Source organism: Salminus brasiliensis, chromosome 23 (genome assembly GCF_030463535.1).
Source record: "Salminus brasiliensis chromosome 23, fSalBra1.hap2, whole genome shotgun sequence".
Classification (NCBI taxonomy): domain Eukaryota; kingdom Metazoa; phylum Chordata; class Actinopteri; order Characiformes; family Bryconidae; genus Salminus; species Salminus brasiliensis.
In genome coordinates this window covers 24,742,406-24,759,593 of record NC_132900.1, presented here as the reverse complement: position 1 = coordinate 24,759,593, position 17,188 = coordinate 24,742,406, and the positions used below count along the sequence as shown (strand labels likewise).

The 17,188-nt window shown below is 40.1% G+C and overlaps 2 protein-coding genes and 1 long non-coding RNA gene across 3 annotated transcripts; 1 reads left to right on the top strand and 2 right to left on the bottom strand.

Moving 5' to 3' along the window:
* Nucleotides 1-2,034: 2,034 nt before the first annotated feature.
* Nucleotides 2,035-5,679, top strand: LOC140546239 (macrophage mannose receptor 1-like). The gene is made up of 5 exons (XM_072669475.1): nt 2,035-2,326; nt 2,447-2,683; nt 3,253-3,315; nt 5,422-5,503; nt 5,619-5,679. The coding sequence occupies exons 1-5, from the start codon at nt 2,035-2,037 to the stop codon at nt 5,677-5,679; spliced, it is 735 nt and encodes a 244-aa protein (XP_072525576.1).
* Nucleotides 5,680-10,847: 5,168 nt separating this feature from the next.
* On the bottom strand, nt 10,848-13,036 carry LOC140546238 (secretory phospholipase A2 receptor-like). The gene is made up of 3 exons (XM_072669474.1): nt 12,979-13,036; nt 11,929-12,264; nt 10,848-11,798 (listed from the first exon to the last, which is right to left on the bottom strand). The coding sequence occupies exons 1-3, from the start codon at nt 13,034-13,036 to the stop codon at nt 11,446-11,448; spliced, it is 747 nt and encodes a 248-aa protein (XP_072525575.1). The 3' UTR covers nt 10,848-11,445.
* Nucleotides 13,037-14,206: 1,170 nt separating this feature from the next.
* Nucleotides 14,207-15,980, bottom strand: LOC140545579 (uncharacterized). Its single transcript, XR_011978276.1, has 3 exons — nt 15,947-15,980; nt 15,596-15,674; nt 14,207-14,318 (listed from the first exon to the last, which is right to left on the bottom strand). It is a non-coding gene; the product is annotated as an uncharacterized lncRNA (long non-coding RNA).
* Between the last annotated feature and the right edge of the window lie 1,208 nt (nt 15,981-17,188).

Sequence of the window (17,188 nt, the reverse complement as noted above, 5' to 3'; positions counted from 1 at the left end):
TGTTCTGCTCCATTAACTAGAGAACATTTCTCCAGTCTTTTCTCCTGCACAACAAAGTTGTCTCAGAACTTTCCATCTCATTGAGAAGAACATGACTCAGACTGAAGCTCGAGCAGCTTGCAGAGCCAACTACACTGACCTGGTCACTGTGTACGATGTGGAAGACATCACTGCACTGATTAATCTGACTGGTATCGGTTCTGCCTGGACTGGTCTGTACCGGAATCAGTCCAGTACTAAATGGTCAAATGGTGATGAAGTTACCTTCAGTGCTCTGTCAGGAGAATGTGGGTCAGGGCCGTGCTGTGCTGCTATGAAGGCTAATGGTTCATGGGAAAATCTTCAGTGCTCAGAGAAAAGGAATTTCAGGTGTTATAAACAAGGTAAATTCTGACTTTTAACTATAGACATTTAAACTGTATGAATTCTGAACTTCTCATTTTTTCAGATCCAACTCTAAATGCAAAGTTCAACATTAAGAACAACTTTACATTCTTTTTCCTCCACAGATCAGACTGATCTCACCTTCAGCTATCATCTGATCCCTCAGTCTCTGACCTGGTATGAAGCTCGGACTTACTGCAGGAAGAACTACACTGATCTGGTCAGCATCAGAGATCCAGACCAGAATGAAGCAGTGAAGATAAAAGGAGTGAACATCAGCATGTCCTTCTGGATCGGCCTGCTGCGTGATGACTGGGAGTGGGCTGATGGAGGACGCTCTGCTTACAGAAACTGGTGGGATGGTCAGCCTGGGCCATTCCCATCCGACTGTGTAAAACTAGTATCAGGAAAGTTGTATTCAGTGCTGTGCAGTAATACTGGACCTGCTCTGTGCTACAGCAGTAAGTCATGACCTCACACACACACTCTCACTCTCTAAGCAGTGTTCAGTATCATCAATAAATCACAGTTTATTACTCTTCCTGATATCACTCTTTTGTATTTTTTGTCTCTATCAGAACCCATTAATTCCAGCATTGACTATAGAAACGGGCAGGGCCCTCTGGGCTGCAGAAAGAAAGGTAACAGGACTGGTCTTCTTACTTTTACTGTTATGCTTCTGATTTTGGTCATATATTGTTGGTGTGGGTCTCAGCTGGGTGTGTTGGGGCGGAATGTCCCACCAGTGTTGTGTTAAGAGACACATGGCAAGGCTTTAAATGACATTATTTCAGACTGTGTCTCTTATTTATGAAACCAAGTCTGTTAGAGATTACTGACCATCCCCTCACAGTTTGGGGAGAGTATATGATGATCTTGGCATGCAATTAGCATCATGCTAAATGGTGAAATAACAGCTACAGTCCAGATCTGGGCCACACACTGTAAAGTGAGTATATTTGAAAGGTGTGGCTTTGTTGGTCAAAGATATGGCTCATGTTGGTCATATAGTTATGACCTAGTTAGGAAACTGTTTACTGTTCAAATTCTCTGACTCTGTATAATTCACTGTAATAATAAGCATGGGCTAAAGCTGCACAGCTAAGAGTATATTTTATCTGTACTTCAGTCCATGTTTATAGATAACACTAAGTCATACATTGTCAGAAAGCACATCAGTCTATTAGCGATTACTGAACAACCCCACGTGGTTTGAAGAGAGTTGATGATGATTTTAGCATAGACTTAGAATCAAAAATGGTGGGGTATAAACTTCTATTACTAGTTAGATTAGTTTCATTAGTTACATTCTATCTCCAAAGCTAAAGATAAAAATGTATTTTAGAAACTGAATATTTGCCTTAGCTGATCGACTGCATTTAAGACAAAGGTACAAGTAAGTTAAATTGCTTCCTTGTGGAACCACCTTTAAATATAATTTAGCAAAACAAAGTTGAACATATGCATGGAAATCTACATGACTAATTATAAAGTGTAGTGTAAAACAAGAGTAAAGTTTCAAATAGAATCACACACATCACACCTACACCTGTCATTTCTGTTCTGCTCCATTAACTAGAGAACATTTCTTTAGTCTTTTCTCCTGCACAACAAAGTCGTCTCAGAACTTTCCATCTCTTTGGTACGAACATGACTCAGACTGAAGCTCGAGCAGCTTGCAGAGCCAACTACACTGACCTGGTCACTGTGTACGATGTGGAAGACATCACTGCACTGATTAATCTGACTGGTATCAGTTCTGCCTGGACTGGTCTGTACCGGAATCAGTCCAGTACTAAATGGTCTAATGGTGATGAAGTTACCTTCAGTGCTCTGTCAGGAGACTGTGGGTCAGGGCCGTGCTGTGCTGCTATGAAGGCTGATGGCTTTTGGGAAAGTCTTCGGTGCTCAGAGAAAAGGAATTTCATGTGTTATAAACAAGGTAAATTCTGACTATTAACTATAGAGATTTAAACTGTATGAACTCTGAATTTCTCGTCCTTTCAGATCCAACACTAAATGCAAAGTTTAACAATAAGAACAACTTTACATTCCTCCACAGATGAGACTGATCTCACCTTCAGCTATCATCTGATCACTCAGTCTCTGACCTGGTATGAAGCTCAGACTTGCTGCAGGAAGAACTACACTGATCTGGTCAGCATCAGAGATCAGGAACAGAATAAAGCAGTGAAGATAAAAGGGATGACCAGCAGCACGCCCTTCTGGATCGGCCTGCTGCGTGATGACTGGGATTGGACCGATGGAGGACGCTCTGCTTGTAGAAACTGGTGGGATGGTCAGCCTGGGCTATTCCCATCAGACTGTGTAAAACTAGTATCAGGAAAGTTGTATTCATTGCCGTGCAGTAATACTGGATCTGCTCTGTGCTACAGCAGTAAGTACTGAATTCACAGACACTCTAACTCTTAGGCCCTGTTTACACTTAGCATTTACATGCATCCTGGGTGATCCAAACACAAATAATTGCCAACACACATAGCCATTCACAGCTGACAAAACTGATTTTAAATGGTTAAATGACTGCTTGTGATTCAATTTGGCACATAATTTTCACTGGAGGAGGGGCATAGCCCATATTAAAATACAAGTATTAGAATAATAATTATTATTTAAGCCATGAGTATCGCCTTTATCCATTATTTAATTTGTTATTTTAGGTTGAGCAACTAAATTGCTTGTACAATGGACAATGAGGACGATTATTAAGTCTTTTTTTAGTAGGTCAGGGATGTGTTTTATTCAGGCAGTGATTTGATCACCCAGAACACATGTTAACGCCAAGTGTAAACAGGGCCTCAATGTCTCTGACCTCACTCCAAACATGGTCTTTTCTGTCTCCATCAGCTTCCATTCATGTCAGTGATGAACATATGAACTGGGAAAGCGCTCTGGACTACTGTCAGGAAGGTAACAGGGCTGGTCTTCTACACATTCGGAGTGAGTGTGACCAGATTATCATGACGAATGAGCTCAATAAGAGGGGTGTCTCTGGGACTTTGTGGATGGGGCTTGGACAGAGTCGACTGTTTGGCTTCTGGTTTTGGTCCGATGGGAGTGGTTTGGGATCCTGGACCAACTGGGTGGGAGGGGGACCACCAGAACCTCAACTGTCCCACCACTGCGGTGGCATTGACACAAAGCAAGACTTCAAATGGCTCAATAAAAACTGTTGGTCTAAATTTAGAGCTTTATGTAAAGTGAATCTGTCTAACTGATCCTCTTCAAATACCCAGTGTGTTAGACACACACACCTGAATTCAGGAAATGTATGTTTCTGAATTTAACTTTACCTATATTTTAAATTCTCATCTGTGACTGAATCTGACCTCTGTGAGGCTGGCCCACCTTATAATCAGAACCTGAGTAATAACATTTTGACTTACTGTTTTTTTATAATGATTATTTGCGGGATAATATTGAGAAAATCTATGTAAATCAGGGGCTCAGTTTTCGACTGAGTGCCTTTCCAGCCCAACAATGAACTACATAAAACTTATTCCTAATTGGAGACTAAGAATAACAATCCACATTAATTAAGTAACTAATTTCCCACACAAGTAACAAAAAATTTAAGAAACCAATTGCTGTGTACAGGCTACTTATGTTTCTCTAAATAACAAGATGTTTTAGGAAATATATGAGTTTTGTTTGCTTGTTGTGTGTAATTTCATTTAATTTTATTTTTAAGTATTGTTTAATATTTGATTATTAAAACTATCACAAACACAGCATAACAAAGAGACCATTTTAGTGCAATGTAACCGCTGATGAGAGGCTGTGTTACATAACAGATAAGAAAATATAATGTTTAATTTCCCTAAAATAGTACCAGCACAAACAGTGATTACTGCAGCAGAAACACAGCCCTAATGAATGGAAATGTTCTTATTAGGTTTGTGATCATATGAGTGGAATGTAATATATTATTTAAATTAAACTTTTATTTGTTCAATATGATTTTTCCCTCTTAAGGACTCTCTTTTTCAATGCTTTGTTAATCTAGACAGATTATTTCCAAATAACCCGGTCTTAATAAGATAAGAATCAATAACTGAATGAAAGAACTTGTAATGTAATAATATCTTAACTAGATCTCATATTTCCATTCTAATAAAATAACTAAATTTCTTGTAGTTTTTGTTTTTAGTTTCTGTTCAAACATTATTTAAATAGATTAAAATTATTTACATAAAATTTAAACCACATCTATGTTCTGTCAGAATAAATTTCCATGAGAAAAAAAATAGTCCAGGACTACCTGGCCTGGAAAATATTGTCCATGACTGTGCTAAATCATTACCAAGATTTGTTTATCTGTCATACCTGTTTTGTGTTGGATGTGCTCCCAAGCATATGGCTCTGTTTGTGTCTTGTCTGGCCTAGCCTTTGTAACCACGCCCCCTTGTTACTCCCAGATGTTCCTTATTATCCTCTGTATAAGTAACCCCTAGTTTGGTCTTGTGCATGTCTGTGTGTCTGTGTTGATTTGTTGACTCAGCCTGTTTATCTGATTGTCTGGTATTGTTTATTTGGTAAGGTGAGTGCTAGTTTGGTTTCTGTTTGCTTTGTTTTATTTTCCTTTATTAAGAGATCCTGCGTGTATGTCTGCCTCTGTCCCCAACCTCTACAAACTGCGATATTATCAAGTTAAGGTTATCTATTCTGAAGGTCTACAATTGTCAAACTTGTCTATTTCAATCTAAAACTAATGTTTAATATTTAACTTGTGTTGTGTGAAATTCTGTATCCCAGTATTTCATAATTCTATCGGTTCCATTCATTAGTGTTCTCAAAATGCTACCATTGGACCTTTCTAAGGTGCTAAACCAGTTTTAACCTTTAAGCTATTAATCGCAACCAAGATTGTGTTCATGTAATTCCTAGTTTTGCAGCAGAACAGATCTCACAAGTGCTAGACATTGTAGAGCTGTATCATCTATAAGTGTAAATTCTAAATTCTGAACAACACTAGTTTACAAAGTGTGGCACGGTGGCACTGCATGTGTCGGACAGTTCCAGTGCGTTTTATCCTCACTCTGGCCACTGAGAGAAGTCAGGTGTGTGTGTTCCCTGTGTCCACACAAATTACCCCTTGGTACTCTGGTTTTCTCCTGCCACACATAACACATATGATCTGTGAATTGGCTGTGCTGAATTGCCCATGGGTGTGAGTGAATGGTTGTGTATTGTTGGTCTGGTGCCCTGTCCAGCTGGTATTCCAGCCTTGTGCCCAGTAATCCCAACCTGACCAGGAAGAAGCAGATAAGATGAATAGATGGATGGACTAGTTCCCAAATGTTATTAGTGAATGATTTTATACTTAAAAGCATGCAAATAGCTTTATCCATATCCTCAGTATCTAAGCTCATAACATTGTCTGCCAGTCTGTTGTGCCGCAAAGTCAACAGGAATCTGTGTGTGACTGTATAATCTGTATAATCACTAACAGCAATGCCAACCAATCAGCACTCACTAACAGTATAGCCAACCAATCAGCACTCACTAACAGTAATGCCAACTAATCAGCACTCACTAACAGTAATGCCAACTAATCAGCCCTCACTAACAGTAATGCCAGCCAATCGGCACTCACTAACAGTAATGCCAACTATTCGGTACTCACTAACAGTAATGCCAACCAAGCGGCACTCACTAACAGTAATGCCAACTATTTGGTACTCACTAACAGTAATGCCAACCAAGCGGCACTCACTAACAGTAATGCCAACCAATCAGCACTCACTAACAGTAATGCCAACCAATCAGCACTCACTAACAGTAATGCCAACTAATCAGCACTCACTAACAGTGATGCCAACTAATCAGCACTCACTAAAAGTGATGCCAACTAATCAGCACTCACTAACAGTAATGCCAACTAATCAGCACTCACTAACAGTAATGCCAGCCAATCGGCACTCACTAACAGTAATGCCAACCAAGCGGCACTCACTAACAGTAATGCCAGCCAATCAGCACTCACTAACAGTATTGCCAACCAATCAGCACTCACTAACAGTAATGCCAACCAATCAGCACTCACTAACAGTAATGCCAACTGATCAGCACTCACTAACAGCGATGCCAACCAATCAGCACTCACTAACAGCAATGCCAACTAATCAGCACTCACTAACAGTAATGGCAACTAATCAGCACTCACTAACAGAAATGCCAACCAATCAGCACTCACTAACAGTAATGCCAACTAATCAGCACTCACTGACAGTAACACCAGCCAATTGGATGCAATGTTTCTCAGGCATGTTTGCTGAGGAATAGGCAATATAAATTCAAACGGGCCAAAATTAGGTCTATCATTAGGTCTATCATTAGGTCTATCTGGCAGGTTTAACACTGTAATTTATGCTGTAATATTTCACATATATATTTGTGGTGTGAATGGATTAATGAATAAGAATGAATTAAAAAGTTGATGAAAGCTATCACATCCTTACATGAGAGAGAGAGAGAGAGAGAGAGAGAGAGAGAGAGAGATTTAATTTAATCATAAATAAAGTGTAAACTACTAGCGCATATAATGATTGGTGTCACCCACTGGCACCTCACTGGCTTTGGCAAATCACACACTGCCACCTTCTGGCTGTTGTGAGTAAATACATCTGTTGCAGCTTGAAGTCAGTAACAGTCAAATTTACAATTCAGGAAATATACAGTCCTCAAAACTGTATATGTGTATTAATAAATAATAAATAGACTAATACGGAACTGTTTTAATGAAGCTGTTTTAATCTTACTGCTAGGTTATGTAATGCCAGGATGGACGGGGTGGACAACATAGGCCACTAGTAGTCTAGCCCAGTTTGCTGATGTCCCTGCTTTAACAGACCTACTAACCCTGGTGAGTTGAATCAGGTGTGCATATGTCCAAATGTATTCGGCCACTCTTTGTTGCTGTCACAGATCTGCATATTGAACACAAACACAGCTTGAATAGGACTCTCTGGAGCAGATACAAATAGACCTTTTGGCACCATGCCCAATGTCAGGTGTGGACTAGAGGGATATAAAGCCCCCCCCCCCCCCCAGCATTGAGCTGTGGAGCAGTGAATCTGTGTATTTATCCATTTTGGGATGAGTCGGGATGAGGTGGGGTGACCAGACCTTATTAATGATGGTGCCACTAAATGCAATTAAACCCTCAAAACATGCCCTGGACAGTAAAGACAGAAACATTGAATGAGCAAGTGTCTCAATACTTATGTCCATATAGTGTATATCTTGTCGTTCATGACAGTGACTTCGATTAAAATGGTCATTTGATTCAAATAGATACATATAGATAAGTAATAAGTATGTGTAAGATACACATGAATGCTCGAATGCTCCTGTATCTCCTCCTGGATGGTAGGGGGCTATATAGTGTATGGCTGGGGTGTAGAAGTCTATAATGATGCTGTGCTGTGGTGCGAATGTTTTCCATGTAAGGGAGCTGCGTGCCGAGGATGCACTGGGCATTCTTCACTACCTTATGCAGGACCTTCCTGTCAGTGGTTAGGGAGCTCTCAATAGCGCAGTGGTAAAAGTTTGTGAGATGGATGCTCCTTCCTCAGACTCCAAACCATAAGTACCTCTCCAACCTCAAATAAGACATTTTAGAGGTGACAGAAGTCATTATATGTAGGTGGAAGATCACAGGAGAACCAGGAATTGTTAAATGATATAATGTGATGAATTGTGCTTAACATGACAAGAGACACATGCTAACAAGGTCAGTAAGGTCATACTTCATTTCAAATGGACTTTCCATGGCACATTTGTAAATTAGCTACCAGTCTTGGGGGTAACATTAGCATGACAGTAATATGAGTAATTTTCTGTAACGAAGTAATGTAACGCAGATAGAAATATTATTTTAAATGGCCAAAATGTAAAAGAAGAGTTTTCTGAGTAATTCCTGCACTGACGCCTTGCAGTGCACTTTGGTAACAATGGCAGAGGAGGAGAGGGGATGTTTACACTAACTGAGATATTCTCATTATTTTGATCCATCTCATTATTTGTTTTACGCAAAGATAAAACAAATATTTCAGTGAAGTGCGAGTAATGTTCCAGCCGAAAGCACCTTTTAACTGCAGCAAACTCAACAAGCAATTTGTCAAACCCCTTAATCAGGATGCACGGTAAAACAAAACGTGTCGCTAAAGACCCCTGTATCAAAAGGAGAGTGCCCCAATAGCTCCCAGCGCCAGAAAGCAAGGTAACAAATGGTGAAATTGCCAGTGAAAGTCAACAGTTTCATTTAACATACAGGCTATCACATAAAGTCACTACTGTAACTGACAATAGATCTAATTTTATCAGAGCCTTTAGAATGCATAAATTTGCTCCAGATGCAGTTTCAGATTCTGATGAGGAGCCCAGGGATGAAGAGGTGAGCTTTACAGATGTTGGCCAGGCTCTCTAAGTAAAGTAATGAGGTATTAGATTACATGTACCAGCAAGTAATGAGTAAAGTAATCCCATTACAATCAAGCAATGGATTACTTGTTTTAATTTTTTATTTTTTTAGAGTAATTACCCCAACACTGTGAGCTACCTTTCAATGCACACTCTTTACTTGTTCCTACCACCGGAGGGCGCCCAGAGACATGTGCCTGTATCATCGTAATGGACTTTTACCCTTCTACCCTAAAATAATTGGTTTTGTTCTAAAAACATCTTCAGTGGTTAATCAGCTACTGATAAACTAGAAGCTGAGCTTTGAAGTTACTATAAAATCATTCAATCAGATGTAAAATCTCAAGACAAAACAATGCTGTACATTTTACACCACACATTAATAAAACACATAACATTATGTTTCTGTTTATTGATAGTAAATGTTCATTTTCAGAAAGTACACAATTCAACAAGACTATCAGTTTCAACATTATAAGAATATGGAATATAGATAAGAATATCTGTAGAAACATTACAGTTTATGTCTAAAACCTTATACAATCAGATAAAAAATCTTTAGATGAACTTAATATTTAACAGTGGTTCCACAAACTAAATGATTATTAAACATGAAAATAGTTTTTTTGAACTACACAAATCTTGTGTGTGAGAAAAAAAAAACAACTAGATCTGTCCAATCCAACTCAAAGTAGTTATATTTATCTAAATCAGTTATATTATTATTATTATTATATTACATTGAATCACAAGGCAGAGTATATAAAATATGCTCCCTGAACAAGTCAAATTAATTCTGCGATATATACAGTTGAAACCAAAAGTTTACATACACTATCCATGTCACTGTGTCATTATCCACAGTGAAACAAGTACTGTATCGACATGGGCTGGCAGACTGTAAAGGCCACTCTGCCAGGACTCAGCCATTACTCCAAAATAAACGTAAAAAGCCAGGTTAAATTTGCACATGTACACAGGGACAAAGACCTTAATTTTTGGAGACATGTCCTGTGGTCTGACGAAACTATAATTGAACTGATTGGTCATAATGACCATCGTTACGTTTGGAGGAAAAAGGGGAAAGATTGTAAGCGTGAGAACACCATCCCAGCTGTGAAACACGGGGGTGGCAGCATCATGTTGTGGGGTTGTTTTGCTGCAGGAGGGACTGGTGCACTTCACAAAATAGAGCATCATGAGGAAAGAACATTATGTGGAAATACTGAAGCAACATTTTAAGACATCAGCCAGGAAGCTTGGACGCAAATGGGTCTTCCAAATGAACAATGACCTAAAGCATACTGCCAAACTGGTTACCAAGTGGCTTAAGAAGAACAAAGTCAATGTTTTGGAGTGATCATCACAAAGCCCTGATCTCAATCCTATTGAACATTTATGGGCAAAGCTGAGAAGGCATGTGTGAGCAAGGCGGCCTACAAACAACTCAACTCAACTCAACTTCTGAACTGATGTCTTTTCTGTTACACGCACACACACACACTCTCTCTCTCCAACCATTTACCCCAGATAAAATGGGAAGCATTTTTTTGCACAAGCATTTGCACTAATAACTTTACTACCTCACTGGACTCAATATTTATTACACACTGCATAATTTGCACACTGCCGGCAATTATTTATTATTCTGTCTGTACTGTGTTGTGTTGTCTATCCGCACTTGTTTGTGTTGCACTTGTGTTTTGTATGCACTGTCTATGTTGCACCATGGTCCTGGAGGAACGTTGTTTTGTTTCACTGTGTACTCTGTATGTAGGTGAAATGACAATAAAACCCACTTGACTTGACTTGACTTGAACATGGCTCAGTTACACCAGTTCTGTCAGGAGGAATGGGCCAAAAGTCCTGCCAACTATTGTGAGAAGCTTGTGGACGGATCTCCAAAACGTTTGACCCAAGTCATACAGTTTAAGAGCAATGAAACCAAATACTAATGAAATGTATTTAAACTTTTAACTTTGAAGAAAGTAATAAATGTTGCCTTTAATTCTATCATTATTCTGGCATTTAGCAAATAGAAATAATTTTGGGAATCCTAATTGACCTAAAACCAGAAAAGTTCAGGTTCCAATGCAAGTGTTACCGACACCAGCACAAATGGATATGACGGTGAAAGGCAGTCATGGCAGGCCTCCTGGCAGCCCGATGAGACCGGAGATTGGCTGGGTGCAGTCTGTCCCGGATTGTCTGGGCAGAGCGCCGTCGGTCATATCTTACAGCTTAGCTTACAGTAAGTAAGTAGTGTTGAGAGGGTGAGGAAACAATCTTCTTGGGGTGTAGTCTTCTGGGGGCGCCCACTTCGTGGCCTGTCTCTGACATCCCCGTTATATGGAACTTGGCCTTCAATTTGGTACCAGGGCTGAGATGGTAGTAGGGCTCAGTCCAAATAATGCCCTAATAAGGCACCTGATTGGCAGCACCTAGGGGGACCTGAAGCTCAAAAGAAGTGTCAATAGCAACAGCTAAATAAGCTGTTTGGCATTGGCAGAGAAGATTTGGCAAATTTTTCATGGACACAACCCACATACTCAGTTCAGCAGCGAATGATGAAGCTCTTACTGAAAGGAGCAGGAGAGTCAGAGGAACACTAAACTCTTACTGTTTTTTAAGTTCACAGACGGCTCGGAGTTCAGAAACATCCGTCTTCACCCTGAATGATTTCACCACAGTGTCTGTGGCACCGCAGCCGGAGGACGGTGGACGCACTCCAGTCCACTTGGTCCAGGGACCCAAATCCAGCCTACAGGACAACTTTAACAGCTCAGAGATTCGCCTCTGTCCCAGCCCCACCCACATCGGTCCAGAGACACGCCTCCTCCTGAGCTCAGACTCCAACAGTTTTTGCTCCTGATCAGACTCGATGCGCAGAAGACCATTCCTGTTCTCTTTCTTACAGTAGTCCAGAGCGCTCTCCCAGCTCATTCGGTCATCACTGACATGAATGGACGCTGATAGGAACAGAAATACAAACAGAACAGGTTTTAGACTGAAATAAGAGACTCTGATTTACTTTAGATGGGTTATATTGATGACACTGAACTGAGAGAGTTAGAGAGTGTGAAGAGTGTCAGGCCTTACTGCTGTAGCACAGAGCAGGTCCAGTACTACTGCACGGCACTGAATACAACTTTCCTGATACTAGTTTTACACAGTCTGATGGGAAAGGCCCAGGCTGACCATCCCACCAGTTTCTGTAAGCAGAGTGTCCTCCATCAGTCCACTCCCAGTCATCACGCAGCAGGCCGATCCAGAAGGACATGCTGATGTTCCCTCCTTTTATCTTCACTGCTTCATTCTGGTTCTGATCTCTGATGCTGACCAGATCAGTGTAGTTCTTCCTGCAGTAAGTCTGAGCTTCATACCAGGTCAGAGACTGAGGGATCAGATGATAGCTGAAGGAGAGGTCAGTCACATCTGTGAAGGAGAAAGAGTGGACACATCAAAACAATTGTGGCCATCATTTAAACATGTCATGTCATGAGTATTTAATATTATGAAGATGGTGTTTATGATGAATGTGATGAATGTGGTGTTGAATGTGTGTGTGTTCTGTTACTGGAACAGACTGCATCTAAAAGCTACAACAGCAGCAAACAATCTAAAAAGAGCAACACCTTAGAAAGTTTAAAACAAAAAATATTATTATTTTTTGTGCAGTTTTCTTGCCACAAATCTCAACCCTCCGTTTTCAAGATATTGACACCGTTCCACTGTTCAGTCCTATTGTGAGATGTAGACTTGGATGCTGCTTTTTGAGCAGATGTACAGTTTCCTCACAGCAGCAGATCTTTGCTGAATTTTAATGGAATTTATGGAAAATGTTTTGGAAAATGTAACAATACAAATACACTTGTAACACACAACCATCAAGATATGGTTCCATGGTAGCAACCATCTGCGGTACCATAGCAACAACTTGATTAGCAACAACTTGACAACATCTGAGCAGTACCTGAGACAGCAACCACCTTGCAACATCATGGCATAAGCCTGAAATTGTATAACAATTACTATAGTGTCAACTTAGCCACACCCTAGTAACCACCAAGGACATCATAGCAACTAGATAGAAATATTACAGCAACCAATTAGCAACACCATAGCAACCAATTAGCAATGTTTACCAACCATCGGGGATACAACCGAAACCAATTAGCAACACCATGCCAACCACCTGGGAAACCATAGCAACACCATAGCATCCATAGAAACCATAGCAACACCATAGCAATCACCACCAAGCACAGCAACAATTTAGCAGCATCATACCAACCACCTGGGAGACCTTAGCAACCACATGGGATCCCACAGAGACTACCTCGCAACACCATAGCAACCAGCTTGCAACCACTTAGCAACACAACAACAACCACCTGGGATATGATAACAACCACTTAGCAACACCATGGCATCCACCACATACCATATCGACCATATAGCAATGTCATAGCAACCACCTTGAAAGCCACAGCAACAACCTTACATAATTGCAACATTATCAAATTGTCATAGCAACCACTTTGATACCACTGCAATCACCTGGCAACAGCCTAGCAACTACCTGCAAGTGGAACAATCATGATTTAACATGATTCAAGTCTATTTGGACAATTAGTGATGCCCCAAACCAATCCAGGCATATTTGGGTTGATCAGGTATTGCCACTTTAAGTCCAGTTCAGTTCCAATTCTTTGTTTTTGCAGACTGCAGTGTGGCACAGTTCTACTGTGGAACATCTACACCTACATGATCTGCACTTTTAGTGTTTTGACCATTTTGGAGGACACTGCTATTCCTCCAGTGAAGGTGAGAGAAGATCTGGCTAATGCTAAAGCGTGCATTAGAGAATCCTGACATCCCGGCACTATTTAAAAAAAAGTTGTATCAGATTCAGCCAACACTCAATATGGAAGGTACCTGGACTGGATCAAGAGATTTAAAAAAATAAATCTGGACTTGGTCATCTTACTCACAGTTCAGGTTTTAAGCACATAAAAAAACAAAAACAAATTAAGCTTCAGGGGGATACAGATTGTAAATAAATGCAGCAGAAGCTGAGAGGAGTAAACAGTCCAGAATTCATACAGTTTAAATCTCTATAGTTAATAGTCAGTATTTACCTTGTTTATAACACATGAAATTCCTTTTCTCTGAGCACAGAAGACTTTCCCATGAACCATCAACCTTCATAGCAGCACAGCACGGCCCTGACCCACAGTCTCCTGACAGAGCACTGAAGGTAACTTCATCACCACTAGACCATTTAGTACTGGACTGATTCCGGAACAGACCAGTCCAGGCAGAACCGATACCAGTCAGATTAATCAGTGCAGTGATGTCTTCCACATCGTACACAGTGACCAGGTCAGTGTAGTTGGCTCTGCAAGTTGCTCGAGCTTCAGTCTGAGTCATGTTCTTCTCAATGAGATGGAAAGTTCTGAGGCAGCTTTGTTCTGCAGGAGAAAAGACTGGAGAAATGTTCTCTACTTAATGGAGTAGAACAGAAATGACTGGTGTAGATGTGTGTAAACCTCCATGAACTGTTTACTATTCAAATATTTTGCAGTTCATGAAGATTTAACATCAGAATAGACATCTCAGACAAACACGTTTCAATAATTCTTATTGTTCACTTAAATCCAGCTATTAATAAAAAAATGTGTATTAAATTGGCAAGTTCTGACTGTGCCTTCAGCCTATGGTCATCTGGGAGTAGACTATAGGAAATCCTGATATGTGGAGCCAGGAATAAAAGTTAAAAGAGAGGTGACGGGGTGATAGACAAGGTACAAATGGAGTTTATAGGACATTAGATTAGGGAGGAGGGGCTTCAGGTATGTTGAATTGCTTGATGGCTAATATAATCAATAGTGACAAGGTTTATTTAATCATATTTAATACTAAAGATATTCAGTTCTAAAGTTTAGAACCTTTGTACAGAACCCCAGAAGGACTTTTGATCTGGAGTTGAATCTGTTCATACACAGGGGGGCGCTGATTCACATTATGCTGTGTAGCTCTTTTATCTGAAGATCACCAACACCAATATTCAAATTGAAGCTGCTTCACAGTTACAGATCAACTCTAACACGTGATATTGCAGCTAAATATTAAACATAATAATAATTAATAAACGGATCAACTAAATTTTAATCTCTGAAGCTGAGTTTCATTACAACACAGACAGCTTAGTGCAGACCAAGGAAGCATATCTAAAATGCACAGCAATTAAAAGTTTAGGATAAGTATCATGAGTTATTATTATTGGATCCTTTATGTTGAGCAGAAGGATATTTTAGAGGGAAAATGAACTGCATGGATGTACCTGAAGATTACATTTGTGTACCGCTGCAGGCAGGGGCTTAATGTTAATTTAATACCTTAGTTTCTCCAGCATTCATGCAGTTTTACATACATTAAGATTGATCAAATCTGTTCGCACAACTACAAGCAACAAAACAATCTTTAAGTATATTTTGAAAAATAAAGGGTGAGATGTGATATTTTTTGCTATTAACATTTTAACACATTTAGAGCTTATGATACTCAAATTCCTCCTTGTGGGGCGATATCTGTATCTATATTACATATCTAGATACAAACAGGTTTATTGATAAGCTTACTGATTATTGAGTAAATATGTATGATGTATGAGTGATGCGTAAAAACCTTATTAAGAGAAAATTCATGCAAACATGAGAACCAATTGGTTTCTAAAAATGAATAATTATGAGTACACATTTACCTGAGAGGAGGAGGAGGAAGAAAAAAGGGACAGTTGCCATGACAACACCAAACACTCCCACCAGTGCTGAGTTAGCGCTCTGTGGGTTTTAAAATATACATTTGTACACATGTTGTCAAATCTAGAAATAGTGACTCAGTTTACACACAACTACTCAATTCACTACTAACTAATGATGTGAAACACTGATCAGGGTCAAGTTTCCCAAAAGCATCTCAGTATCAGAATCATGTTGAGTGGTAGAGAGAGTGTTCAGTGTGATGCTCGTTCTACCATCTAAGAATCGTCTTTGTGCTCAGATGTTTTGGGAAACCTGACCCAGTTGAACTCATGTGTTCAGAAAGATCTTACCTGATGAAGTTCTTGTGGCTGAATGAGGTGGAGATGTTTGAACCACAGAGATGTCACCTGCCACGTTGATGTCAGGTTAGAAAAAAGTGGCAGTGTGGGAAGGAGATGATAAACAAATGTATTGACGGCACAGAAACACACTGATGCCTTTGTCTGACACATTTGCTTATATAGATACAGTGTGGAGAAAACTGGGCTTTGGGGTTCTCTGGAGTGATGGAGCTCCATCCAGTACCTTTGGTGTGAGTTGGAGTGGTAAGTCTAATCATCCAACATCAGTACCTGACCACACTGATCTCGCTCTTGTGGGGCTGCATGCCATCAGATCCTCCTCTCAGCAATATTCCAATATTTAGAGTAGAGGTGGGTCCTGCAGCAAAGGGGGTTAAACTTCCAGCTAATACTGATTTCAAGAGAAATGGAGCAGGTCCCCAATACTTTTGGAGACAGTGTGGTTTAATGTCCAGCACTTTGTAGCATGTTCAACATAAAGAGACACATGTATAGACGTGACAAGTCTTGCAGATAACCTGAGATGTCAGGTTTTTCATTTGTGAAGGTATTTTGATGTTTTCTATTGTAGAATGAGTGTTGTGTCTCTGTCCAGCAAATATAGTGAGATTTGCTACATTTTAGTTGGTACAATATTGTACTGACCAGATTCCTTTGAAAAAAGGAGTACACAGTCCCATACCCATACAACTACAAAGCTGAAGCATGGTTAAATGTTTGTACTGAAGTAAAAGGTTTTTAAGTAAAACATTTTGGCTGACCTGTTAAGAGTTGTGTGGTCCAGTGTAAGATCTTTTCAGGAGGCCTGAAATCCCTGACAGCATCTCTGGGGACATACAGCACATGTACCTGGAGCTGTGGGATACTTCACAGGGATGTGTTGGGGGTTCTGTGCCTCACTCAAGGGTGCTTCTGTTAAATCCTGTTGCTAAATGGATCAAAATGATGAGCGAACAAGGCCACTTCTCTAACCCTCAGGCCATGGCTGCCCCCTAATGCAAAAGATTTGCTACTTGTGTTTTTGGTGAAATCTCATAATCACTGGTTAGTTACTCCTAAGGATGAGGTGGAGATGTTTGAACCACAGAGATGTCACCTGTCACGTTGATGTCAGGGTAAAGTCAGAGCCAGTGTGGGCAGGAGTTGATAAACAAATGTATTGACGGCACAGAAACACACTGATGTCTTTGTCGGACACATTTGCTTATATAGATACAGTGTGGAGAAAAC

What these genes read in the sequence shown, in the direction of transcription:
- LOC140546239 (XM_072669475.1), top strand. Translation starts at nt 2,035, where the DNA reads ATGACTCAGACTGAAGCTCGAGCAGCTTGCAGAGCCAACTACACTGAC. An exon ending in TTGTAGAAACTGGTGGGATG is followed by an intron (nt 2,684 to 3,252) that starts GTCAGCCTGGGC and finishes TGTCTCCATCAG; the next exon opens with CTTCCATTCATGTCAGTGAT. An exon ending in TCTGGACTACTGTCAGGAAG is followed by an intron (nt 3,316 to 5,421) that starts GTAACAGGGCTG and finishes TGTGTCGGACAG; the next exon opens with TTCCAGTGCGTTTTATCCTC.
- LOC140546238 (XM_072669474.1), bottom strand. Translation starts at nt 13,036, where the DNA reads ATGGTTTCCCAGGTGGTTGGCATGGTGTTGCTAATTGGTTTCGGTTGT. An exon ending in TTTCGGTTGTATCCCCGATG is followed by an intron (nt 12,265 to 12,978) that starts GTTGGTAAACAT and finishes TCTCCTTCACAG; the next exon opens with ATGTGACTGACCTCTCCTTC. An exon ending in ACCTGCTCTGTGCTACAGCA is followed by an intron (nt 11,799 to 11,928) that starts GTAAGGCCTGAC and finishes TGTTCCTATCAG; the next exon opens with CGTCCATTCATGTCAGTGAT.